At 43.2% G+C, this 27464-nt stretch overlaps 1 protein-coding gene across 5 annotated transcripts in view; it reads left to right on the forward strand.

Moving 5' to 3' along the window:
- DLGAP1 (DLG associated protein 1) overlaps positions 1–23061 on the forward strand; it is a 445633-nt gene extending 422572 nt beyond the window's left edge. For all 5 annotated transcript variants that reach the window (XM_049821279.1, XM_049821270.1, XM_049821285.1 and 2 more), the window contains 4 exons: positions 5750–6168; positions 16647–16738; positions 19135–19287; positions 22187–23061. In XM_049821279.1, the coding sequence (XP_049677236.1) occupies positions 5750–6168; positions 16647–16738; positions 19135–19287; positions 22187–22396 (874 nt within the window). In that variant the 3' untranslated portion in view covers positions 22397–23061. The remainder of the gene's footprint in view (positions 1–5749; positions 6169–16646; positions 16739–19134; positions 19288–22186) is intronic.
- The last annotated feature ends 4403 nt before the right edge of the window (positions 23062–27464 follow it).

Genomic DNA, 27464 nt, shown 5'->3' on the forward strand with positions numbered 1-27464 from the left:
TGACCACTGCTGAGGAGCTAGGCCCACACCGATAGAGTCTTGCATAGGGCCAGACCCTCTCAGTGCAATGGGCTCCCTTCTTCAAGCATAGCCTTGGATCAGTGTTGCAGTACCTGGTCTAGGTCTGCTGGAATTGGGTCAACCCCCATGGGCTCCTCCTGATCTTCTAGTGGGTCAACCTGCATTGGCTCTGTGCCACCCTCTGCGGTTTTGGGTCGCCAACCAAGGAGTTCCCAGACATCCTCTTTGGTTCAGCTGATCTTGTAGTTGCCCTTTGACTCTATTTGGGAGCTTCACTGGGCATTGGGGCACAGCATGCAGAGGCTGGCAATTGCTGCCTGAGGCTTCCCCGCTCCTGTCCTGCTCCGATTGCTGGCGCTGCAAGTTGTCCAACTGTGGGATGAGTGGGTTGACGGTGTGCTGGGTGAAGAACTGGCTGAAGGGCATGTCTCAAAGGGTTGTGGTGAATTGGCTGATGACCAGTCATCAGTAGTGTTCCTCAGGGCTCAATTCTAGGGCCAGTTCTGTCCAATCTCTTTATCAATGATGTAGATGCAGGAGTTGAATGCACCATTAGCAACTTGGCTGATGATACCAAACTGGGAGGTGCTGTTGACATGGAGGGGGATCTGGATAGATTGGAGCATTGGGCAATGACTAACAGGACGAAATTTAACAAAAATAAATGCCGGATCCTGCACCTGGGACGGAGTAACACTGGACAGAAGTAGAGATTGGGAGAGGCGTGGCTGGAGAGCAGCCCTGCAGAAAGGGATCTGGGGGGGCTGGTCAGTAGCAGGCTCAATACACGTCAGCAGTGTGCCCTGGCAGCCAAGAGGGCAAACCCTGTCCTGGGGTGCATCAAACACAGTGTAACCAGTCTCAAAAGAGGTGATTATCCTGCTGTATTCAGCATTGGTGTGGCCTCACCTTGAATATTGTGTGCAGTTCTGGGCCCCACAATTTAAAAAGGATGTGAAGGTCCTTGAATGTGTCCAGAGGAGGGTAACAAAGCTGGCGCAAGGGTTGGAAGGCATGTCCTGTGAGGAGCAGCTGAGGACTTTGGGCTTGTCTAGTTTGGAGAAGAAGAGGCTGAAGGGTGACCTCATTGCGCCCTGCAGCTTCTTGAGGAGGGAAGGTGAAGAGGGAGGTGCTGATCTCTTCTCCCTGGGATCCAGTGACAGGATGCGTCGGAATGGTTCAAAGCCACCCCAGGGAAGGTTCAGACTGGACCTTAGGAAGCATTTCTTTACCAAGAGGTTGGTCAAACACTAGAACAGCCTTCCTAGAGAGGTGGTCGATGCCCCAGCCGTGTCAGTGTTTAAGAGGCATTTGGACAATGCCCTTAACAGCATGCTTTAACTCGGTCAGCCCTGGAATGGTCAGGGAGTTGGACTAGGAGATCATTTTACATCCCTTCCAACTGAAATAGTCTATTCTAACATTGCCATAAAGGATTAGAGTTTCCCTGCTAAGACTTTTGGTGATGAAAAGACTACGTGAATGTGAGAAGGGGGAGGGATAGAGCAAAGCACACAAGATTGTATAGCTTGAAGATGTATGGCTGAAATCCTGCCATTAGGAGACATGGTACTGTATCTGCTAACTCCTGCAGTTTGTTTTGTTCTGCTGACAGCAGCTGCAACCTTAGCAGAGAAGCCCACAACCAAGAAAGAGTACAGTCAATGGGTAAAGTGAGACAGGCCAGATTTAATGTAAGTGCCTCTGAGACTCACCATGCATCAGTTGGTTTGAAGCCTAGATCTTTTCTGTGTTTTGGGGGGGCGGGGGGGGGGGGGGTTAGGAAAGAAAGAAGCCCTCTGCATTGAAATGTAAACATGTTTTTCAAAGGAAAGCAAAAGAAGACTTAGAAGTGGAGCGTTGAATGCTAACAAGTGACCCTGTTGTTGCTGTTCAAAACACATCGTGCTGTTGTTCTACATACTGGTTTATCCAGTCTGAGGTTTCACGGCTTTCTGCACCTTAGGCCAGATATCTGCTGCAGTTCTCTGAAGCTGTAATTATTACACCTTGTGCCTGCAGGGCGCAACTGAGTACAAAAGGGCCAAGCCTGAAAGCAGAGGAAGAAGCAAATCTCTGTTTTTAACGGTTACCAGCGATTTATGAAAGCTTCTTTCTTAGGTAGTCCCATGAGTGTTTTGTATGTGTAGAAATAGTGAAAACTTGGGCATTAGCTTCAGCAGCTTTCCTGTGGTATGGAGTTTTAACTGAGAGCAAAACAAAAAAGTTCATGTGGGACACAAATGGCATTTTGTAAGAGTAAAACATCCTGGAAGTGAGTGAGGAAGCTGTGTCAGAGACTAAAATTACCATCTATTAGGCATTTTGCATAGATGTGCTAGAGGCAGGCAGATAGTGGGTGCCTCCTTCCTGCATTTCCATTTCATTCAACATACATTTCCTTGGGAGTATTTTTTTAATTTTTAACTGATGCTATATTCTATTGCCAAGTTGTTTTTCTTTTGAAGACAGATAGGTTACACAATCCAGTGCCAAGAATCCGTCGAGCAAGCCTGTAGCATATTATTATATAGATAAAATGAAGGCAAAAAAAGTATGTCATTCTATTTTATTTGTTGAGCAGAGTCTGTTTTTCGTGGTACTAGCTCATATTGAACCCAGTAAGAGTCTGCTCCTGAAAGCTTTGAAATGTAGTGCCTCCAGCCATACATCCTCTTGGCAAGTAGACCTTGATGGTGTACACTGAAAAGCCAGGGTGTTAACTGAAATTACAAATGGTCATCTGAAACAGAAGGATATCAGAGCCTAGGGCACTGGGGAAAGCAGAAGGCAGCTGCATCGTGGAGGGTGGAGGTAGGGGCACCAAGAATGAGCCTGGATTAAGGCGTTTGCTTTTCTCTCCAGTACAGTGGAAGGTGTGGAAGAGTACACTGTGTACTAATGCCTTGGCTCTCAGTGAGCCCTGACTAAATGACTGAAAAGAAATCTTGTGTGACTATATGCCTGTGTGGGCACACATGTGTTTGTTTGGGGTTTTTTTAATGTGTGTGTGAGTGTGTATGCATGCACGAGTTTCAGGGCAGGTAAGGGATTTGTCAGGTCGGTGGATTAAACCATTTTCAAAAAAACTAGATTGGACCAAAAGATTTTCACTGTAATGTCAGACTAGAGCTAAAGTCTTTCTAGCCACTAATAGGAGTCTAACAGCTTTTCTCTGGGAGGGGCCAGTAGCAGGTACTTAGGAAAAGTGTAAAGGAGTATGTGTAAAGGAAAAGTATAAAGGGTGTGTATGAAGGGCTACTTCTCCCAGTAGACCTTCCCAATTTAGCAGTCTGATGTTCAGGGACTTCCTAAGCCAGATATGACATCTGTGTAATAGCTCTTCCTGGACCTATCTCCTGTGAATTTGATCAGGTTCCCTTTGAACCTATTTTTACCTTTGGTTTTCCCAGGATCCTGCGGCAATTTAATTACACATTGTGTAAAGAAATACTTCCTTTCACTAGATGTAAATTTTTAGACCTCTAAGCCTTGCAACTGGCTGCCTTCGTCCCCACAGTTCTTACACTCTGAGAAATGGTGAAACATCACCTAGTCGGGATTTCATAGGTCTCTCATATCCCTCCTCAGCCACCTGTTTTCTAAACCAAGAAACGTCTTTCCTCCTATGAAAGCCATAACATATGTCCAATGATCCTTGTCCTCCTTTTTGAGCTTTTTCTGCTGTATCAGTCTGTAGCAAAATGCTTTGCTCTGCTTGTCAAAGGATAAATACTACCAAGCTGGAGAGTTCTGCTCGCTCCATATTTTTCAGGTGTATATTGTGCAAAATGGTGGTGGCATAGCCATGACTTTTGCATCGTTTAACAATACCTGCTTCAAAAGGACTGTAAGCAGCGGGCACTATATTAAAATGTTTGTATTCTAGGCCATTATAAAAAAATATGTACACAATCTATTATTAAAATTTTCCAGGGACTGGTGTGGCTGAGAAGTTAATTTGAGCTTTCCTTTGCAGAGGAATTGGCCTTTTTTTTAATTAGACAACCCTTCTCAACTCCTGTTTTGCTTTGCTCTACTCCTCTCAAAGCCCCAGATCAACACCCACTAATTTCCTCTATCATCAGCAGAACCTGGTACAGTCCTCCTTGAAGTCTGCTGCACTCCTTCTGAGGTATCCAAGTGCATCAAGTATATAGGATGTCAAATTCTCCCTCAACATCCTTCCATCTGCTCCCTCCTCAGTTGCAGACTAAATACACTTGATGAAGTTTTGCTGTCAGTTGCACTTGTCTAATTGGCTATTGCTCTTCAGTGGAAGGTGGAATGTAAGTGAAAGGGAGTGAAATAGTGCCCAGCATCCAGCACACCTGTCTGCTCAGCATTTTCATTGCTGCTTGAGCTCAAACTAACCAAAATATCATAGGGAATTGGGTCATAACACTGGTTTCAAGAGTAAATGTGAGATTGTGAACAAATTAGAAGCTAATTACTAGCTGCATGAGTGCACAGGCATCCTGGATTAGTAAAAAGAAGGGATGGGAATCTGTCCCTATTCAGTCCAAAACTATGCTAATTCTGAAGCCTAAATATTAGTAATTTAAGTAACATCTACATTAATTACTTTATGATCCTACCTTCTTTATCATCATGGGGCAAGACAGATGCCTGCTTAGCTTGTTTTCCTGTGTTCCTCAGTGCATCAGTTTCTAGAGTTACCCCAACTCTGTAATTATTTGCCTGCAGATTTTCCACTCATTGCTTGTCATATCTGCTCTCACTACCACCCCCTGCAACTGTATTAGGTGTCTCTTACTCCTTACACTTCCCTCTGCTCCTTCTCCATCAGCCTGTTCACCTCAGAAGCCTTGGACTGCAGAATTCAGAGTGCTGTTTATGTAAAGAAAACCCACCCAAACTCAAAGCCCCAAACCTTGTCTCTCCCCTGCTTTTGTCTTCACCCTCAGGGTTTGCTCTCTGCCCCCAGAGGTTCCAACATAGGGAATATATGGAAGGTGAAAGGAAGCTACCTACAGGGTAGCAGCCATCACAATGAGGGTCACATAAATAGTGACTGAGAATGCTAGCTTTGGTGAAAAAGCGAAGACCATTTTGAAACTGAAGGTTGAATGTGAAAAACATATGTCTGAACACTGGGAATGGGCACTAAAATTGTGAGACATTAGCAGGTACATAATTATGAAGAGTAATTATGAAGAAGCAATACAAAATACTTACCTGGGTCAAAAACACTTATCTTTTTTATAAATGGAATGTATAACGTTACGTAGATAGTGGGCTCATTGGTATTAGTATCTTATCTATCTTACATGTATGATTTTTAAATGTGACTTGTGAGTTTGGGCGTGTAACTTCAAAGTGGTGTGAGTTTTAAAAGTTGAAAGATAGGCCACTTCTTAAAATTGAGGGCCTTTAACTTTTCATTAATTGGTAAACCTAAAATCCTGAGCTACTGACACTATTAGCTGTCTCTTGGGCTAGCCTCTGGCTTTGTTAAACCACACAACAATTAGGGGTACTTGCCTCAATAAACAGTGAGTTTGCATGGAAAAAAAGAGATGCTTGCTTGTTGGCTTGCAATGAGAAAAGAAGTTTATGCTGATGATTTCAAGAAAAAGCACCTGAATGTAGCACTGAAAGCCATGACTGTCAGTCTTAGGAGGAGTGGCAGAATCTTAATAACTCCTTTCTTACTGACTTACCTAGAAAAAGCTTTCTAAACATTTCATGTTTGTGCTCTCCAAAGCTTTCGCAGGTTTACACGATCTAACAGTGTAACAACAGCCGTGCAAGCAGACCTGGATTTCCATGAGAACTTTGAAGTAATCGACCCTCAAGAGGACAATACATGTTCTGGACAAATATCAAGACAATTTTCCCGAGATGCAAGTACTTCTACCGTTAGCATACAAGGGTCAGGAAACCATTACCATGCATGTGCAGTGGATGATGACTTTGATACAGATTTTGATCCGTCAATTTTACCTCCTCCTGACCCCTGGATTGACTCTATAACCGAAGATCCTCTGGAAGCTGTTCAAAGGTCAGTGTGCCCACGAGATGGCCACTGGTTTCTGAAGCTACTTCAGGCAGAGAGAGATCGTATGGAGGGCTGGTGCCAACAGATGGAGAGAGAAGAACGGGAAAACAACTTACCAGAGGACAGTAAGTAACTGTGTACAATAAAATTGAAACTACAAAGAAGTATTTAATACAGGTCACATTTACTCCAGTGAATTCTGTATCGTGCCCTTTCTTATTTAGCTATGGTCGTGATTCTCGAAAGGACTGTATGTATGCATATAATAATCCTTATTAAAGTTGACAGGGAATGCAAATGCTCGGCACTTCTGAAACTCCAAAGGTATTAGCTTTTGGGATTGCATAGTTCAACGGATAATTAGGAGGTTGTGGCTAGGGATCTTGTAGTATTAATGTTTCTTAACTCTTCCATTTGAAATTACTTCTCATAACCTTAGAATATAATTGAACAGATTCTCATTCCTTTTCATTAAATTCATATTTTAGTTGTCTTTTTAGATGGTGATTGGCATCAGAGTCTTCAGATGCTTCTCCCAGCTGAAAGAGATTTCAGTCATGCTTCCAAGTTGTTCTCTCTCTCTTCCCCTCTCCAGCTTCCCTTCGTCTCCCTTGCAGTTCTCATTCCTCTTAGATCTTCCCGATAAAACAAGGTCTCCATATTCTGTGATAAAAAACGCACACATGCAAACTACATCTCAGTTGTCACTGCTGCCAGAAGTATTACCCTACCTGTAAGGTAATGGGAATGTCTAGTAAGCCTTCATTAGTAAGAAGGGTTGGGTAGCTCAGGTCTTATTCATTCATTCTAATTAGGGAAGAAGAGCTGAACATATGCCTCCTTGTCCAGAATTTTTTCTCCCAGTCAAAATGGAAGTTTTTTCCATTTATTTCCATCACAAGGAGCAATCCAATTGAGAGCTGTCAACTTCTGGACATAGGAAAACCTATGAGCTTGGGAGCATACTCCTTGTGAATGAAGCTTTTTCAGTTTCTAACAGAGAGCTTCTAGAAAACAGTAAGGAGCAGCTGCATATACAGAGTTCAATATTGTGTAATTTAGGCACACCTAAGTATATTTTCCTGGATATACAAATAACAATTTTCCGACTCCCAAGTTAGCTCCTACCAGAGCAAGGGCTACTAACTACTTCAGCTCCAGGATTGCTTCTTCCAAATTTCTAACCCTTCCTTTCAAGAAGGGTGGCACTAGAATTCTTTTGAGACATGAAGGTTTTGATTTATGGAAAGGAATTAACACTGGCAAAAAAAATTTTTTTTAAATTCTTAGAAATATTTCTGTTATTCTTAGCTGTTTCTGCTGGAACTTTCCATTCAATCTAATGAAAGAAACAACCATAGAGAAGTTTGATCTAGATAGTTAAAGTTAGACACTATTGTAAGCAACTGGAAATTGACTTCTAATGGAAAGTATGAGATAACCTTAACATTAAGGTATGTTAAGATTTTCTATTTCTAAAAAAATTCTGTTATATAATAGGCTAGCAATTTCTTCTGAGGGAAAAATATAGAAGGATTAGCCTTCAAAGCAGATCCAGATTCCCCAAGTTTTAGAGTATTTGAACCTCATTTTTAATTTACGTCATCAGTACATTCCAAAATCTCTTTGAAAATGTATCAGAATACAAAGGTTTTCTGTTGTTAGTATGCAAGAAATAAACCCCATGAGCTAAGAGATTTTAGACTGAAAAAGGAGTATGAACATATAACAAATAGGGAATACACAACATTTGCAAGTCCAAGTCAAAAAAACCACTTGCTTTCTCTTTGTCACAACTTAGATTGGACATAAGGAAGACATTTTCCACAATGAGGGTGGTGAGACCCTGGAACAGGTTGCCCAGAGAAGTTGTGGATGCTCCATCATTGGAAGTGTTCAAGGCCAGGCTGGATGGGGCTTTGAGACCTGATCTAGTGAAAGATGTCCCTGACCATGGCAAGGAAGTTGGACTAGATGATCTTTAAAGGTCCCTTATGACCTTTCTGTGATTCTATGCATTGATAATAATGGAAAAAACTACAAACTTTGTGCACCAAAGTAGTTGCTCACCTTGGGAAAAGAACATGAAGAGAATTTTACAAGATTGATACATGCAGAACGTGTATATCCATGTACAAAATTTTCTCTCAGTATCTTGGTGTCTTTGATACATGATAATTTTAAAGGGCTCTTATTTTGAGCAATCGGTGGGAGAAGTCAGTTATGAGGAAGATAAAGGAGTGGTTAGGCTGGCTATTCCCAATGCCTCCTTACAGCATGCATGGCATGTGTCCTGCAGATTGTTCCTCCTCTTCATTTTTCTGACATGAAGCACTTCTCGTGATTTCTGGAAACAGGAGGAGGAAAGGGGTTACCTGGGTTTTGTGGTCACTGGTGAGGTACTGGTTTTGGTGTGACACTGTTGGCCGCTCCAGCACGTGGCAGCTGCCTCCTGCAGAGGCTGCATGGGGCTTTCTGCTGCGGCACAGCATGCCCCGCTCTACCTGGTGCCAAGGAAAAGCATATGGCTGGGGCCGCTCTGCTCGCTTAGCAGCGCCAGAAACAAAAGCCTGGCTGTTACAAACCCTGCCCCAAAATATGTGTTTTTCATACATCTATAAACTTTGAAGAGAGGGAGGAAAGAGCAGAAGAGGTGCGTTTGCTTTGGTTTTCCTAATGAAATATAACCAGAGCAGGGAACACATCCTTTGTTTTCAACCTGACATCCCCAGCATGTGTTTGGCCAGATAACAAAATAACGAGAACGTGTGATGAGCGAGGTTTTCTCGATGCCATGGCAGCTGACAGAGGGCTCATCCCCCAGGCGCTCCACGTAAAATGATCCGCGCTTCCTCCAGACAATGCGGCCCTTGTGCAAAACAGCTGTCTCGGGGAGACGGCTCGCTGCTGTTTGACAGTAGCTTGTATGTTACATAGATACGTTGGGTATTATCTAGCTGGGAATGAATCTACCAGATGGGATTGAATGTTTCTAGCTGGGAAATGGAGTCTGCTGCTGTGTATAAAAACAAGCTGTGGTTCAGTGGCTGCACGATGAAATGCCAATATAGAGAGAAATGTGGCTCCCCTTCTGCCATGAATTATTTATTGTATAGTATATTCTGGTTTTATCTGAAATCATTTTCTGATAAAGCCGTGGCATGTATTATAACAGGCAGATGAATACCACTCACGCTTTGAGCTAGGATATTTGATATCGTTTCTGTGTATTTTGCTGTTACCGGGATGTTGGCTACAAACTCTAGGGCTCTCATTAAAAAAAAAAAGATGTTAGAGATATGGGGCTAAACAACTTGTGAGATTTGGTTGATGTTTTGGATCAGGCCTCAGGTGATATCAATTGTTTACCTTTTTTTTTTTTTTTTCTCATCAACCCCCTGCTCTCTCCTACCTCTCCCCTGAAAAATTTCATATAGTCAGAGCCTAGTCGCTGATGCTGGTGACTATTTGGATGAGGCCTCCGGAGTAACCAATTACACACAGAAATAGCAGCAACAGGCCTGGCTCCCCATGCAGTGCTGTTAGCAAGCAGTCTCTGACCACATTTTTCCCCAGCTGCAGTGGGCACGGGAACATGCACCTACGGCCTCAGCCTGGCTTTTCCTGGATTTTTTGCTATTGTTTTTATTTCACGTGGGGCATTAACCTTTCTGGAAAAATTGGAGGGCTTCATTTTTGTGATGGGTTAACCCTGGCTGAACACCAGCTGCCCACCAAAGCCGTTCTATCACTCCCCCATCCTCAGCTGGATAGGGGAGAGAAAATATAACAAAAGGCTCGCGGGTCGAGATAAGGACAGGAGAGATCATTCACTATTACCGTCACGGGCAAAACAGACTCAATTTTGCAAAACATACTCAATTTATTACAAATCAACCAGAGCAAGGTAATGAGAAGTAAAATGAAATCTCAGAACACCTTCCCACCACCCCTCCGTTCTTCCCGGGCACAACTACCCTCCCGGATTTCACCACCAAGCCCCCCCAGCGGCACAGGGGGACAGGGATGGGGTTTATGGTCATCACACGTTATTTTCTGCCGCTTCACCTCCTCAGGACGAGGGCTGATCACACTCTTCCCCTGCTCCAGCGTGGGGTCCCACCCACGGGAGACAGTCCTCCACGAACTCCTCCAACGTGGGCCATTCCCACGGGCTGCAGTTCTTCACGAACTGCTCCAGCATGGGTCCATTCCACGGTGTGCAGTCCTTCAGGAGCACACTGCTCCAGCGCGGGTCCCCACGGGGTCACAAGTCCTGCCAGAAAGCCTGCTCCGTGGGCTCCTCTCTCCACAGATCCGCAGGTCCTGCCAGGAGCCTGCTCCAGCGCGGGGTTCCCACGGGGTCACAGCCTCCTTCGGGAACCCACCTGCTCCGGCGTGGGGTCCTCCACGGGCTACAGGTGGATATCTGCTCCACCGTGGACCTCCCTGGACTGCAGGGGGACAGCCTGCCTCACCAGGGTCTTCACCACGGGCTGCAGGGGAATCTTCGCTCCGGCGCCTGGAGCATCTCCTCCCCCTCCTTCTTCACTGACCTTGGTGTCCGCAGGCTTGTTTCTCTTACATGTTCTCACTCCTCACTCCGGCGGCAGTTTCTCCCCGTCCCAACTTTCTTTCCTTCTTAAAAATGTTATCACAGAGGCGTTACCACTATCACTGATTGGCTCAGCCTTGGCCAGCGGCGGGTCCGTCTTAGAGCCAGCTAGTATGGGCTCGCTCTCTCTCGAACACAGGGGAAGCTTCCAGCAGCTTCTTACAGAAGCCACCCCTGTAACCCCCCCCCCCCGCTACCAAAACCTTGCCAAACAAAACCAATACAATTTTGCTTCCCCTTCAGAAATGTTTCTTTTTCACATGGGGTTGTAATGTGGCTTCAATGCAAAGATAATCATTGGAAGCAAACAGTGGGCCTGATTCGCCACAGGTCAGGTGTAATGTGGGTTTAGTGGCAAGACAAGTTAGGCCAATCAAGTAAAAACTAAAACAGAAAACCAAGGCTCTGACAAGATATGTCATTATAATTGTCTTGTGTGTATATTATACTCCTCTGGGCTAGTCTGCAAACAAAGGTTGACCTCCAATCTGCAGTAACCTCGCTGCTTAGGACCAGAGTCTCTGCAAATTCAGCCAGTTCTAGCAAATTACGCAATGCTTGCACACTTTCTGCTGTTTTGTTTTGTTTTGATTGTTTCAAAGGAAAACTTAAAGAGTGAAGGCTAGACACAAGAGAAGAAAGTTAAGGAAAAGACATATTTTTCATAATAGTTGTCCATGGCAAAAGAGGAGACCCGTGCAGTCACTCTGAGTGAGCCATGAGCAAGGAAAACCATTTGCCAGTCCTCTGCAGGGCTTCCCCAAGCTGTCCTGGTCCCTGCCGCCTGGAGGAGTGAGGCGGCCTTGTCCTGCAGTGCACTGATGCAGCCTTGCAGAGGGACCGTCACCAGCCCGACGTGTGGCGGAGTCCTGCTGGAATCCCCCTGGCTACGTGCCAGGCTGTATGCCTGACTCGTCCTTTTCTTTTTCTGGTTTTCTTTTCTCCCCAGAAGGGACTTCTCCATACACAAGGGTTTCTCCAAGGTAAGCCAGCTCCCGGTTGGAAGCCCTGCCAGTGTCCAGAGGCTAGCAAGGAAAAAAGAGAAATCCACAAGCAAGGAAACAATCTAGTCAGGGAAAAAACATGAAGTGTGCCAATAAAAACCAAGTAAGCCAGAGAACACATGGAAACTGCTTTACTCCCAGTGAACAGCATTTACTCATGCAGACAGCCCTATTAATTTCAATGAGATCACTCCTATAAGTATATATGACTCAAAGCTAGGACTGCTCCTTCCATGGTTTGCTCCATTTGGCTGTTTTCTCCTTAACAGCTGAGCTTAAAAGACCTGAGTAGTAGCTTTAACTTTGAATTTCCTGGGTTTTGTCATGGTTGGCATTATTTAAATGTAGGTCTGTCAACATGAATAGGCTAAAACGCTGGTCCATCCTGGCTTGGAAATGGATTGTGACAGCTCTATGGCAGGATTGCTTCATATGCACAATGCTCAGCCAACATCTGCAACGCAAATGTCAGGCTGTGTCCCTGTAATTTCGGCTATTGTTCCTGCCACTTGCTCCTGGGGCAATGAGCAAGTCTCTGGGCTTCTGTTCCCTAGCTTGCGCCCTACCTACCAACCAGGTGTTTTCACAATAAGGGCATTTGATAGTCACAGTCCTAAAGTGCCTCCTTTGTCACTTGTTAGACCCTAGGGCCTGTCAAAGTTTGAAATGCAAACAGATCAGTTGGTGGGTTAGGGCCAAATAATGCTGCTGCTCCTTCTATCCAGTGGCTTCTATGATGTGATGACTTTTCACATCACTTCAGGTGTCTTTTATTGTTGTTTTCTTATATTTTGTTATCCTTGTTACACACATAGTCTCCTTCCCAGGTAGAGCAGATGAAAATATCACCACTTTTTTGCTTGTGTTTGCAATTCTTTTTTTGTTGTTTCATTTCTTTTCACATGAAAAATGGAGGGGGGAAACACATAGAGCTCTACAATCCCAAAGTAGGTCCTATGTGGTTCTTAGAAAAAAGAGAAGCAAGAACTTATTGCTTGAACAGCATATAGTCTAAGTCTATATATAAGAACGTTTTAAAAACGAGAACAGGTCGCAGGGTTAGAGACAAAAGGAAATTCACTGCATGTGTCTACCCTAGAATAACATTCTGCAACCCCTAGTCAAGAACAATAATAGTGAGGAGGCACTCCACAATAGCTGAGTTATATCAAAATAGCTATACCGAAGCAGTTCTTCCAGAATAGACATAACTGTCTATTTCTTACAAATCGTCACAGGAGAGAACTGGGTTTACAAGGAAGAGAGGTCAAAGCAAGAAGCTGGGGTGGTGGGGGAAGGAAAAATTCAAACTATAAAAACAAAACACTGCAGTACACACTCTTCTCCCCCTGGGGATGGGGTGACAGCAAAGCATATGATGGATGTTAATACTGTTGCTTAATGCATTACTGGAAGGCATTCAGATCCAACGGTGTTGAGTGTGTTGTATAACCCTGTATGGAATAGAAAGCAGACATGAATAACATTATATATAGGTGTTTAAATCCATTATAATTGCATCTTGATGGGTCAGTATTTTTTGTTGTTGCTTGGTTTTATACATTTTGTTTGTATCCTATTAGCCAAACACATCAATTTGAATGTTTATGTTTTTCTCCTGTACCCCATTTCCCTTGCTGTTAAAGATTTCTCTGATCTTTTTCTGATGTGTTTTGAGTATTATCTTTGCAATTCCATTTACTTTCTTGGTATTTGGCTTCAAACCTTGCAGGCTTTTCTCCTAAGAAAGTATCGGTCTATTTTTACTTTTGGGGTTTTTTTTACTACACCTTGGCCTTTCTCTTTGGCACTGGAGGTTTTGACTGAGTAAGGGAAACTAGCATTCTGCCTCGAAACACTATAAGCAATGTGCGTTTGGAAACAAAACTTTGGCTATTGATAAGGCTTTGTGCCTTCTGGAGAGATTCCTTTCAGTCTTTCGCATGCTTTGTCTTTTTTTTTTTTTTTTTCTAACTTCCGTGACAGAGTTGGTTATTGACGGGTTGCACATTAACAGGCCACTTGCTTTGGAGGGGCAAGGAATCAGTGACACTTGACTAGATACAGCCACAGCTACAGCAGAAGTGGCAACAATAGAGAACAGCATCAGCATGCATCCCACAGTCAGCTGGGATGATGGTTTTTAGGCAAATAGCCAGTCGCTAGGCAGCCAAGGACAAGGACTTCCTTTTCCCTCTGCTGAGATCTCTGAATATTAAGGTCTTCTTCCCTCAAAGAAAGGCGCACATTCCCATCCATCACCAACAAGGTGTATTTACATTTCTTCATGCTTGGGATGTGATTTTCAACTCAGGTGGTGCAGGTTTCCAGGAAGAGCCTGCCTTGTCTTTTTTTTGTCCTGAGAAGTCAAGAGACCGTTTTTTCTCTCCTTCTCAAGTCTTGGGAAGCGCCAGAGTGGCCGAGCTCCAGATGAGGCAGCTGTTCCCAAATATACTCAGTGGGAAGAGTTTTCATAACAATGGGAACCACATGAAAGCTCCGGGAGTAGCTCCTCCTACTATTGAAAAGTCCTTTCAGTTGAGCGGTTTGCATATTGGGTTGCATAAATGACTAGACACACCAAGGGGTCCATTTTCAGCACTGTGCGCATAGAATTAGACACGCAAGCCTTGCTAACAATAATGAGAGTTGTGTGCAAAACTCCCTGTGCAATATGCTGAAAATATTCTGCTTAGTGAATCTTCCAGCTCACGGCTATTTCCTGGCAGTGCTGAGTTCAGTTCTGGGAACAAAATGAAAGTCTGAGCTCTGTGCGTGTTCACAGACCTCTCTCCTATAGTTTCTGAAAAAAATTTGAAAATGCTCTCTCTTCCCTCCCCTTTCCCCCCCCCCCCCCCCTTCGTATGTCTGAAGTATAAATGAACTCCACATCCCACTTTTCCTTCAGCAGCCTTAAGAAGCAAGCTTTAAGGCTGCTGAAGGAAAAGCCATTTGTCTTGGAGGAGCAGAACGCAGATTTCGTACTGCTGTGTGTCAGGTTTCAGTTCATCACGAGTGTTTGTGCCAGTTTGCTTAGTGTGTGACTATGCAAGTGAATCCTGTGGAGTGGCCTTTCTCTTGCCAAACGTTGCATGGTGGCATTCTGGTCGCAAGCTGCCATCATGCACTGCACCCGGTCACAGGACTGTGAGACCCTAAAAATGTTGTTAGAAGGGGTTAGAGCAAAGTTGTGTTTATTTATTTCGCTATTTATTTATTTTTCATTGTGGTAAGTCAAAATACTTAGCAGTATTTTCCCAGTGGAGCTCTGCTAACATTGTGTTAGGTTTTATACAGAAAGTGACCATGCCCAGGGGATGCTACAGAGAATGGCAGCTTAGGGCTAGTATCTCTTCTAGGCTCTGCCAACAATTCACTCACCTTGAGCAGGCCACTTCATCTCTTTGTTTTTCCTGTGCCTCCCTCACCTGCCTCATGTATCCAGACTGTAAATTTGTCCTGGGAAAGTTGCTGTGTTTATCTGAGGGCTGGAAGAATGCAAATATCTATGAGTAGAAATGATAGTGAAAATTGTGACACAGTGGCTGCCATTCATGTTTTTCATTAAAGAAGTGGTAATTAATTTTTTTAGTAATTTAATTAGTTTTTAAATCAATATTTAACCAGAGAATTGGGGGATAATAAGTTACTTCAGCTGAGAGGGAAAATTAATGATGGAGCCAGATACATCCGTGATGCCAACATGTTTATTTAAAGACTGCATATAGCATAGTTGTTGTTTTTTTTCCTGAGCATTGAAAGTCTCAAGCAAACCAGTAGCTGCTTTCTTGCTTACAGCATCAATTTTCTTTCAATCAGCAGTCCTCAAAATCACACTCTCTTTTCTGGATTCACTGTCCTACTGCCAGTTGAGTCCATGTCTGTCTTTCTGTCTTTCTGCCTTTCTGCCCTGTTTCTGCATGCTTGCTTCTTTTTTCACATACACAGACAGACAGACACACACGCACACACAGAGCTCAACAAAGCCCCAGGGAAATGCAGGGAAATTCAGAGACTTCCCCAGGGAAAAGTCTCTGAATGCACCACTGTATGCCTCAGTTTTGGGTAGTGTATTCCCAACTACCCCTTGCAGCACTAAAACCCCACCGTTTCAGTGAGGTTGAATGCAACCAAAACAGTATGATCTCCTGTTTTGTTCAGAGGCATTTACTATGGGCTGTCTTCTGGTTCACTGCAGTCCTTCACAGCGCTCAGCCAGTCCAAAGAGACCATAAGTACCCAGATGTCTGTACAAAGGAGTCCCCAGACAGCACAGGAGCTGGGCTAGGACTCTGACACCTCCCTCCAGGTCACCAGCAAGGAGGAGAGGACAGTGTGTGATCTCTCCCTGAAGCATGCCTGGACATCCCGATTCAAAGGCAGAAGCTGCTTCAGATTGTGCTCATGCAGAGTACTCAGAGGGTCCGAATGAGATTCATCGGTGTGCATTAAAATCACCATTCCCTTCTGGGAGCTCAGATCAAGCAACACTCAGCTAAACCTGGGAGCAAGGCACCAAGTTGCTAAGCAAGGTGGCAGAAATGCTGGTGGATGCAGTGTTTTCCAAACAGTGTAGATGGCATCACAGGCTTTGAAAGCTGCGTGTCCTTGCACAGGGACCTGGGTTTGTATTTAACGCCTGAGCCTGGGTCACAGTGAAGACAAGAAGTGTAAGTTCTGGTGAGCTTTCTACACAGGTTGCAAAAGCTTTTGATTAGCCGTGTTTATACTGCCATGGAAGCACTCTTTGCTGATTACAACTGGTCTCACTGGGGGAATGAGAGTGAGATGCAGCAACAGATTAGTATTTTTGCCTAGCGCAGATCTGGCATTAGATTTATCAGTTTCTCTCTAATCTGTGACTGAGAGATAACATGCTTTTTGAAAGCCAGAGCTGACTACTGCACAGCTTTCTCCTCTCTTTTTATAGGGTTTTAGTTGCCTGCAAAGAAAATATCATGACTTACATTTCTTTTTCTCTCAGTTCTAGGGAAAATTCGAACTGCGGTGGGCAGTGCCCAGCTTCTCATGGCCCAGAAATTTTACCAGTTCAGAGAACTTTGTGAAGAAAACCTGGTATGTAACTTTTCTGCTAGACACTGTTGTGTGCCTTTTACAACCTCTGAATAATCATGCCTAAACTAGACAGATTTTCTAACATGGTAGTTTTTCCAGTAAAGGCCTTGATATGAATTTCGGAGTAACTCTATGAAACTTGGTGGAGTCAGCATGAGTTTCACAATAGCTTGAGACCCTGAAAATAACAACAGGCAAAAGCTTTGGGTGAAATACCACTGAGGCTCTGCTACTGATTTCAGAGGAGCAAGGATATGTTCCTTGACCTCTGAGTTCAGGTTGCATGGGCACAGAGATATTTGGGTAAAAGACCTTAAGGTTTTTCAGGGTGGACGAGAAGTCTCATGAGTGGGGCTTTCCCATGTAACCCCAATGCCACCTGTATTAAACAAGACAGAAATACCAGGAAATCAGACACTGAAAGTTGGTGCTTCATGTTCCACAACCCCAATAATGAAAAAGAGAAAAATAATTTTCCAGAGTGCTAAAAGGGCAAAGAGGAAAAAAAGCCAGTATGTTATCATTACTATTACTGTATATAATTGGCATATGCTACCACTATTATTATTATTTGCTATTTTTATGCTGGTAGTAGTAGTAGTAGAATCAGAATTATATTCCTGTTGATAAATAAAAATACATTTCACACCAAGTATCTAAAGCAGTATTCTCAAAAATGCCAGCACTTATAAAAATTTTAAAACTTTTTAATTAACAATCCATCCTTGCAGAGTAGATACAATACATTTAATTCACAATTTTGGCATAGATTCCTAGAAGCCCCAAAAACATAGGGAAGGCAAACCCTGTGATACTCACCAGAGTGGGGTGACCGTCTTCCACTTCAGTTAATCCACCTCTGGAATCAAGACCCAGACTAGAATCTGCCTCAGTGGACAAACGCAACAGAAATTGGCTCTGTCTGAATAAGTCTTCCAATTCTTAATACAAAAATTGAAAAAGCATTCTGGTTGCACATTTTTGTAAATAAAGGCCTACAACTAGGCAACCTGCTAGTGTCAAGCACTGAAAAACTAGGGATCCAAGTGTAATCTCTGGTCTCCTTATGAATCTAAAAATATATGCTTTATTGTTGTCAGTAATTGCTCCTTTGGTGGTATAATCATCCCAGCAAAATAATTTGTTAGTGTTGCTGTGAAAATTGCAAGAAATTTCATAAGAAGGCAAGAAACTGACTCTTTTGGGTTTATTGTCTCTGGTGAGGGAGAAAACTTTAACACAGAGTAAAACTTGAGCCGTGTAAAACAACATGCAAATTTCTAATAATAACTTATTTATTAATTAATAACAATATATCAATGTAATCTTGCAAGGCCACAGCACCCATGAAACCTTGCTGACTCAGACTGGTGTAGGGACTCCTCAGCATTTACAAAAAAACATGCTTAAAGTGAGTGTATGCAACACCTGATTTTATTTGAAGAGTTTCAGTTGGGAACCAGCTTACAGAGACACGTCCTGTAGAAAGCTTTCCCTCATAGGAACTTTGCCAGCAGAGCAGGGACCATTTCATGTATGTTCACTGCATGCAGAAAATGTTCAGAGCTGGGTTGCACTGAAGGGACAGAAGACAGCCTAGGACCTCTTGGGTCATCATCCTCTGGCCCATGCTGCGCTGGAGATGCTAACAGTCCAGGTGTGCTCTTCTGAGCAATACTCTTGGGCTGATGAACTGGACTGAGTTTGCACACGCAAAGCAACGCTCCCCACACACGTCCCAGTTTCACTCTTCCCAAAAATACACCTGTAAAAATGGGATTACTGTGCTTCTGCATGTTGTCTTCTAAGCTTTTCACCCTGCAGAGGTTATTCTTGTCAAAAAACATGAAGAAATTGGCCTGGGGTGTGTAAGGGGCAATTTTACTTCACATGGTGTATTTTTGTAGACCTTAGGTTCTCAGGGTATGGAAAAAGTGTTCATGCATCGGTATGTCACTATTTGCACGTGCAGCAAATGTACATTTGCACAGGTATCAGTCTTTTTACACGTGTGAACATTTCCTCATGTAAGTGAAGAGGAGGCTGGCAATTGATTTCAGTGTGGTTGGGATATCACTGGTTGGGCCCAGGAACATCCCTAGGCAGATCCTGCCATGGGGGACCTGCCCCGTGCCCTTTCCCCGTGGTCCAAAGGGGCTGGCCACTGCCTTCAGTGAGTGGCAGCTTGCAGGGGCACAGCAGCTCAACACTGAGCCAGACTCCATGAAAAAAACTCTGCCAGTAAGTAGCGCTCCGCTTTGCTTCTCTGTGTCTCTCCGATCGCTTGGATCTGCTGGAACTGCTTTGCTAGCAAGATTCGTAACCATTTGCACAAATGCTTTACATTAAGAGGTACTAAAACCAATGTGGTTTTTTTCTTTTCTTCTGTTGCACAGAATCCTAATGCACATCCACGGCCGACCTCCCAGGATTTAGCAGGGTTTTGGGATATGCTGCAGTTGTCCATAGAAAATATTAGTATGAAATTTGATGAACTTCATCAGTTAAAGGCCAATAATTGGAAACAGATGGATCCTCATGACAAGAAGGTAGAACATTGTAGATTTTGTATGCTTCATTTAAAACCCTGCACAAATACTGGACAGATTAAATAGGCCTCTGTGTTACAGCATTGACGTTAAAAATGTGAAATGAAGCTCATATCAAATTAATTTCATTGTAATAACAATGTTTACATAATAATCATCTGGGATATTATCTGTAATATGTTTCAGGCATATTTTTAAACCAAATCTGTCTTTGTGAATCGGATAATGGGAATGTGGTACTTTGTTAAGCTTTACATTTAATCATATTAGAAGATCAATCGTTGGAAGGAACTGCCTTATATATTGATTCTTAAAATTAAATAAATCACATTTACGGTTCATATTATTGCATATAGCAAGAGTTCTAGGTTGTGTTACTGAAAAAATTAGGGAAGCACTGTAACCATCGCTGACTTTGGTACCAAGATTACAAACAGAGCAATATCAAAAATATGCCTTCCAAAATGTTACATGAAAGAGTGAAAATGTTACTTTTTTTTGCCCGTTTGTTTGTTTTTCATTTATTTTGGGTTTTTTTTAATGGGTGAGTTCATAAACAGGTTCACTTTGCTGGTAGTGTCGTTTACCCAAGGTAGCATAAAAATCATCTGGAGCTTTGGTCTTTTTTTTTAAATGTAGTCTTCTTCTGTCACCATGAAAAACTACCACATCTCCAAGTGTGAGCCACATTTCACTTTCCATTCTCATTTGGCACCATTGCCTTATGTTTTTCCTCACTATCTGCATCGAGACAAACAGCACTTGGGTGTGCCAAAATACACAAATGTTTCAGAAAATCCTTAAAAGACAGACCCATTCCTAGAGGAATCAACGGTCTAATGTTGCGCTTCTATAGGTATGTAATTTGATGGCTGAATTTCCAGTGTGGCTGGTCTGATAGCAATGAATACAGACAACAGGTAGGGTCACCGGAAGGAGGGGGAACGTGACTTACAGGTACAGTGGCTCAGACAGGAGTCTGGGCTGCCCCAACTTACGGTCAGCTGGCTGCTGATGACCAAAGTGGTGTTTTATTTTGGACAAATAACCATAATAATATCAAACCCCATTAATCTTGCAGCAGGAAGCTTGCAAAGGCAGTGCTGGTAGCACTCTCCCTCCTCCTCCAATCAAGACTAAATACTCATTCCTGACTTAGGAGTGCCATGTTCACACCATTTGTGCACACCTAGTGTGTTTTGTAGGGGAATGAATGGGAATGTGTTTTCCTAGCCCAAGGTACTGAAGGCAAGTCATTTTCTTATCTTCTTTTTTTTCCCAGTATCTATCAGAAAAGGAAGTTAAAACCGTCAAACATGCATGCACAGAAACGCTGGTATATGGTCTTTCATTAGCTTTTACAGTAAAACGGGTAGGCAAAGTGTTTGCAATTGCAGCAGTAAGAAACGAGAGCTTTCCTTAAAAAAAATTGTGCCTTTTCTTTGCTCCTGAAAAACATTTCAAAGAGTTTCCAGCAAAAAGAAGACTGTAATGGGTTAAAGGAAGTTAAGTAGTGCTGAAGAAAGGGACCTACAGTAGGAAGGTAAAGAATTTAAAGAATTGCACTGACTGTGTTCCTGTTTCAACAGCATTTGTCTATGATTTTAGATGAAACAGATCATGTCCTTTCTTAAAAAGGATTAAAAAAACAAACCGAACTTTCTGTGGAATTGATATTTGCAGTTGCCTTTGGCCTTTGCCACTGGGCCGTTTTTAAGCAGCATAGATTAATCCTTGGACGGAGAGAAAAAACAAAGTATGAATAAGTGTAACTAAGCACCTTTATATTTCGAGCCATGGAAGCTGTTGTGAGCAGCATGAGAGAAAACGTAAGGACAGAATGGGACCTTTGTAGTGCGATAAAAATCCCTTCGCTCAGAGACCATGTTCACAGTTGGAAGGGGATGTAACTTAAAAGACAATCTAATTAACTTGACAAAGTCTTTGTGGCCGCCTGAAATTCAGACCTGAATACACTTTTCTTTTTTGAGAGAGATCCTCTCTGAGGGGTTTTTTTTTTTTTTGTTGGGGTGGGGTTTTTTTGTGTGTGTGTGTGTGTGTACATGCACCGGGATATACATAAAGGTCCTCCTTGTTGAATGCATATCTGGAGCTAGCTGCCACCATGATGATTAATGCATGTTCTCTTAATGGTTTTTAAGTTTTTCCTACCAGTTTTTCCTATTTCTAGCTGACTATAGCTTGTCATGCCCATTTAGCAGGAGGCTAGAGTTTAGGAGTTTGCACAGTGAAGCCCAACGTGTGGGATTTTTGCGCAGTCATTAAGCCACTACAAAATATAATCATAAATATGTGGTGTTATTAAAAAATATTTATTCTGATGCACCAGCTGCAGGCAGCTAGTTCCCACCTGCATTTGGGAACGCCAAAGCCACGGTATCTCCGTGTCGCAAGAGCGCCTAGCGTTACGCACGACTAGCAGAGGGTAGCCCGGGCGTCGGGGCCCTCCAGGGTTCCTCTGCCGAGAGCGGCGTCCGCTCCCAAGCCACAGGCGGCTGGGCTGGCGGCGGGAGGCCGCGCCCGAGATGCTCTCTCCTTCCTAGCCCCTGGCACTGGGAGGAGACGCCTGGATCCGCCCCCCGCCCCGGGGAGCCGCACTAAGTGGTTGGCGGTGGGGGCCCCGGCCCTGGCAGCGCCAGGCGTTTAACGCACCGTCCCCGAGGAGAAGTTAGCACTGCGGCCAGCCCTCCCCTCCCCTTTGCCCCTGCCCTGTGTTTATGAACCCTTGAGCACAAAAGCCAGTTCACTGAAGACAGAAAGGCAGATAAGAGCTAACAAACCTTAGGTAAAATGTGTGTTCTAACTACTGACGTATCCTAGTTTTTCCCACCTTTCCCTGAGAAGCTGTATAATGCCATTAACCTTCTGCTTTGATCAGGAGAGAAGGGTCCCTCCTCCAGTGCCAAAGAAGCCATCGAAAGGTCAGGTGCCACTCATACGAGAACGCTCTCTGGAAAGCTCGCAGCGTCAAGAGGCCCGGAAACGGCTGATGGCTGCCAAGCGCGCTGCATCGGTCCGCCAGAACTCAGCTACCGAGAGCGCCGAAAGCATTGAGATATACATCCCCGAAGCCCAGACCAGGCTATGAAGGGATCCAACGGGGAGGACTCTCTCTGGCAAGACAAGCCTCATGTATAATCTGCCCCTCTAGGCTCCTGCTCAAGGTCACCACGAAGTATTTGTACCTCCTCCTCCTCCTCTCTCTCGCTCTCTCTCCCTCCCTCTGCCCCTCCCCTCTCTCTGTACACAGCCACCCTGATGCTCCCAGTGAACTCCACTGCCGTGGCGTAGTTGTCGGTCCTCCGAGAGATGTCCTCTAATCACCCTTGCTTTCTGAAGGTTCGCCCATGTCATCACAATGCTTTGTCACATGTACTGATGCTGCCACTTTGCCTCATGTAAATGAGTACGATCCTCTTTTTTTTTTTCTGTTTGAAACAAATAAACGCAGCGCTCAGACTTCCACACACCCGCTCACCTGTACAGTAGATGCTCCGTTTAACTTACTCATGATCTTTAGTTGACCTAAAGCTAGTCTGTTACCCAGTGTACAGCAATATCAAACTGTAGGGGACATTGGAAATTTCAGTCATGCAGGGTGATCCTTTCGGACTCTGCCGTCTTCCTCACAAAAGATGAAAGGAGCTATGACTTGGATTCCCTTCTTTTTATTACTGTTTTTTTTAAAGCAGATGGCGCACTTTATTCTAAACCTCTGAATCACACCTTCTCACCTGAATTTAAGGAGTCACACCAAGGGAGGGGGCTGGGGCGGGAGTGGGGAGGAGGGGGGAGAAAAAAAACACAGCTCTGGGAGGTAAAATTGGAAGTATATCCCGCAGGTGAGATGGTGAGGGATAGAAAAGATCCTGTGGAAATATACCTGCACACTCACAGCTGCACAAACTGCCTCATTTTTATTTCATCAATCACTACTTAAACATTTCAATCAGCAGAAGATTGTAAATTCGATCTTCCAGGGAAATAATCTATTTTGAAAGGCAATAAAAGAGTGAAAAGGAAGGAGATAAGAAGCAATGACGGTTGAAGAGATAATATAAAAGAAGGATTTTCTTGTCCGAGTATTAAGAATTTTTAAAATTGTACTGCATTGTCAATTCCTCTTGTATTGTATTGTATGGATTATATTGGTTTAAAAAAAAAAAAAAAAAGAAAAAAGAAAAAAAAGCTTGGTTTTGTTGATGTCTTAATCTCGGTGGGACCATCCAATCTCACACATCCATGCAGCCACACATGGACACCTGTAGGTGAATTGCTGTACATGGAGCCTCTGATGCTTTTTCAGGCCAGGCTTGCTTTGCTCAATCCACAGCCTGTTGTATGCTACAGTTCAGACTGCTTATCACCAAATGGTCCATATCTAGGAGTAAGTTTCTAATTCAGCCTCCTCTTAATAGTATAAAATACCCATTTGAACAAGAACAATAAAGTATTTTTCACAAGTTATGGGATCAATATGAACTTAATTTTTTTCATGACAAGCCTTCCTACCCTGGCTTCTGCCATTGTTTTGCAATCACGAAAAATATGCATCCCCAGTAGCTCATTAATAGTGGGGGGAAATGGCAGACAATAGGGCTGGAGAGGAGCCTGAGAGGTCAGCTCCTGCGTGTCTGGCCACCCCAGCCACCCCTGGCTGAGGCAGGAGCTTGTCCTCCAGCTCCTCTGACGAGGAGTGATGCTGACCATGCCGCTACCAAAATCTCTTGTGCCAACATTAGGAAAGCTGCATCAGGCATGTTGCTGAAAGCAGGTTGTGTGTGTGCGTGTGAGTGAGTGTGCGTGTGAGTGTGCACACGCGCATGCCTAGCTGGCATGTGCTGCTGAAAGCAGAATTAGCCTGAGCTGGTTTGGATGATGGGGCTGCGCTGGGGCAGAGGAGCACTGTGTGGCCCCCAGCCTGTGCGCAGCCCCGCGGTGATGCTTTCCAGACCCCTCCGCTGGTCCCTGCATGCTCTGTGCCCCAGCTGCCAAGGCAGGGGTACATGGGAGAGGAAGGCAGGCTGCTTTCTGCTCCCGATGGGAACAGGCACAGGGACAGCCCCCCCATGGAGGGGCACAGGGTGCAGCCGTTGCTGCATGCCAGCGCAGGCTGTCTGTGTCCGTAGCTGTCAAACCTGTAGGGACAGTCCCACCCATGAAAAATCCTGCTGCACAGGTGCCATAATTCTGCAGCTTGCACTTAAAAAGCATTTAAAGTTGTAATCAAAAAGTTAAGCTCTTGCTAAAACTGTTCATCGAGACCATGCCAGACAGCTTCTTTTCCTACGACATCATAGCCAGGTGCTAATTTAATTTTATTCAAGAAAATAGGAGAGGTAATAGGTTCTGGCACCAAGTATTTTCATGAGAGCATACTAAAACCACTAGAGAATTTGCTACCTCTCAAAGCCATTGATATCTGAGCTATGTCTTTATAAACAGGGCACAAATATTTACTGCTGTGGTTTACAAGATAAGGGCTAATAATTTAATATATAAAAGACTTTTAACTAGAGTAATCAGAAATCCAGTGTAACCCTAGAGTGCTTTGTGTTACAGGAGCTTCAAAAGGTTTCACCCTCCAAGCGTTTGAATACCAGTGTATTTGCTAGTTTTGAAACACTGCGTTTAACTTTTAGCAGCAATGAAACATCACCGTGTTTGCAGTATGTAATAGTGCCAACTGCCACTTTTGAGCATATGTAGTCATAGGAAGTATTAATTATTTGGAACTCATTTGTACTGAAATATTCAAAGCAGTATCCAGGTGAGAGTCCACATTCACAACCGTGTCGCAGACTTACTTAGTTTTGTGAAAGTTTTATGAAAGATGAGTTAAGACTTTGGTTGACAAGTGGCTACAGAAATTTATATCCAGCAAGTTCCCCCCCCCCTAAAAATGCAGAAAAGCGAAGACTATCTAGTGTTGTATGTTACAAATTATTGTATTTGTATATCATAGAATATTTTTCTTATCTATTTTAAATGAATTTATTCTTAGCTGAATGCCTGCTAGTTCATTTGGCGCTGGAGAGGGTATTATAATGTTTGCGTAGTTTTTTAGCAAAATATTAAATATACAGCCAAGACTAGAAAATATAAAATAGAGTAATTCTGCCCCTAGAATGCCACTAGTTAACCACTTGACTCATTTACCAACACTAATGCTAGTATATTTGCTCTATCATCTGTTTTAGTATAATTTGTAACTGGTTTTAGTCTAACCTGCCCAGTGTATATTAAAAATGCCTATATTCTGTTTCACTTTGAGACTAAATTATTGCTTTTTTTTTTTCCTTGGGGAAATTTTAGAAAAGGTTCTTTTTGTCTCCTGCTTCAAAAGTTAAAAAAAAAGAAAGAAGTATTTATTATATTTTTTGCAGATGTTTCCATAAAATTCTCATAATCTTTTTGTAAAGAAAGATGAAGAAATGGATTAAAGATTTTTAATATTTGAAAAGGTAAATAGAAATAATTTATTTGTAATATATTTCAGTTTATTTATTGGTGTTCCCTTAATGCTTTGATGTGCACTATCACTTTAATTTAAACTGTATCTTTGTGAATTTATTGGTTTTTTGGTTTGGGGGTTTTTTCAAGGAAAATGGTCAAATGCATATTTTAACTAACTGGAATGTAAATCATGGGCCTACCTGCATTCCCAAATGTGATTTTAAAAATGTTTTTTTGATTTGAAACAAAAGACACAAATTTGAAAGCCTTTAGACAGAAGAGAGTGGGTTTATGGCTTAATGATTTGGGTTTCCATAGGATTATCTATCATCTGGTTTATGTGTGGACAGGAAAATGTAAATAGATGAGTGTTTCCCATAATGTAAAAAGAGCAAATTAATAAAATAATTAATGCACTGCTTGTAAGAGCTGTGGGTTTTCAATACAAATTCATTCTCCCAGAACTGCTAGGGCATTTAATTTGATGTGGTAAAGGATAAATGCAGAATGTTTCTCTTAAGCACTCATTGCTTAGGGTGGATCCTGCAAAGTCTCATACGGAGCGTCCTGCTGAGCACCCTGGTAGTGCTCATCTGCACAGAGTTACTCACAGGCGTAAATGTTGCCATGATCAAGGCCTTGAGCCTTAGCAAAATCTTCAAAGGCGCTTCTGCACAGACCCCAGCCAAGCCCTGCTGAAGATGTCAGGAGTTACACTGGTGACTTCAAAAGAAGCAGCAAGAAACTCACAGCCTGTTTCTTTTTCCCTTCGCTGATTCCCTTCATCTTCCTCTTATCTCGGGTGATGGCTGAAATGCAGGGAGCGAAAGAGATCCCTGGCAGAGATAGCTGACTTTCCCTTCATTGGAATCCTGCTTCCAGACGGGGGTTTTCCCAGTATGTGAAATAAAGACAGTCATCAAATCCCATAGAAATATATCCCGGATTATGTTTATAGCTATACCAGCATTTAAACAGGTTCTGATTCAGTCTATAGAGCCTAATAGTTATATTAATAGCATGACAGTGCTGCACCACATACCATCTGCCCATGCTTAGATACTGTGCACAGGAAGATCAGAAAGATTTGTGCCAGGGATCTACAGGCAGGGAAACTTCTGCTTAAAGTTTTGTTACCACCGAGATGAAGGGATTTCTCTTCAGCTGCTGGAATTCATGTTCTCATTGGTCACTGATAAAACGATGCACCAGGGATGGAAAAAAAATGTTTTATTATTTAAAAGCCTTTCTGAGGTGGCTGGTATATTTTTGTAATGAGAACAGATCAGAGGGCATAAAATAGCAGGTATGTTTCAAGCTGTTCTCTGGCAGAAGAATGAAGAAGTCAAAACCATGGCTCATAGCCCTGCCTTTCATGCATGCTTAAGGTAAACTTTATCCCTATTTATACTCAATGTTCCCTTCCAGATCAAATCATGAGCCTTCCCCAGAAGCATAACTTGTTGTCGGTTTGTTTGCCCAAGTCTGTTCTCTCCTGCTAGACATTTATTTTTGCAGCACGCAATAGGCAAATAATGCATTTCAACCATCGGTTTGGAGCATGCTCACCTATCAATCTGTTAAGAGTTGGTGTTGACTTTGAACTGACATTTTTGATAGCAATTAATAATAAAAATATTGGCTGCTGTGCTGCTATTGACATTTGTTATTGGAATCCTACGTTTATACATGATTTGGAG

This window comes from Accipiter gentilis, chromosome 2, assembly GCF_929443795.1.
Source record: "Accipiter gentilis chromosome 2, bAccGen1.1, whole genome shotgun sequence".
Classification (NCBI taxonomy): Eukaryota; Metazoa; Chordata; class Aves; order Accipitriformes; family Accipitridae; genus Astur; species Astur gentilis.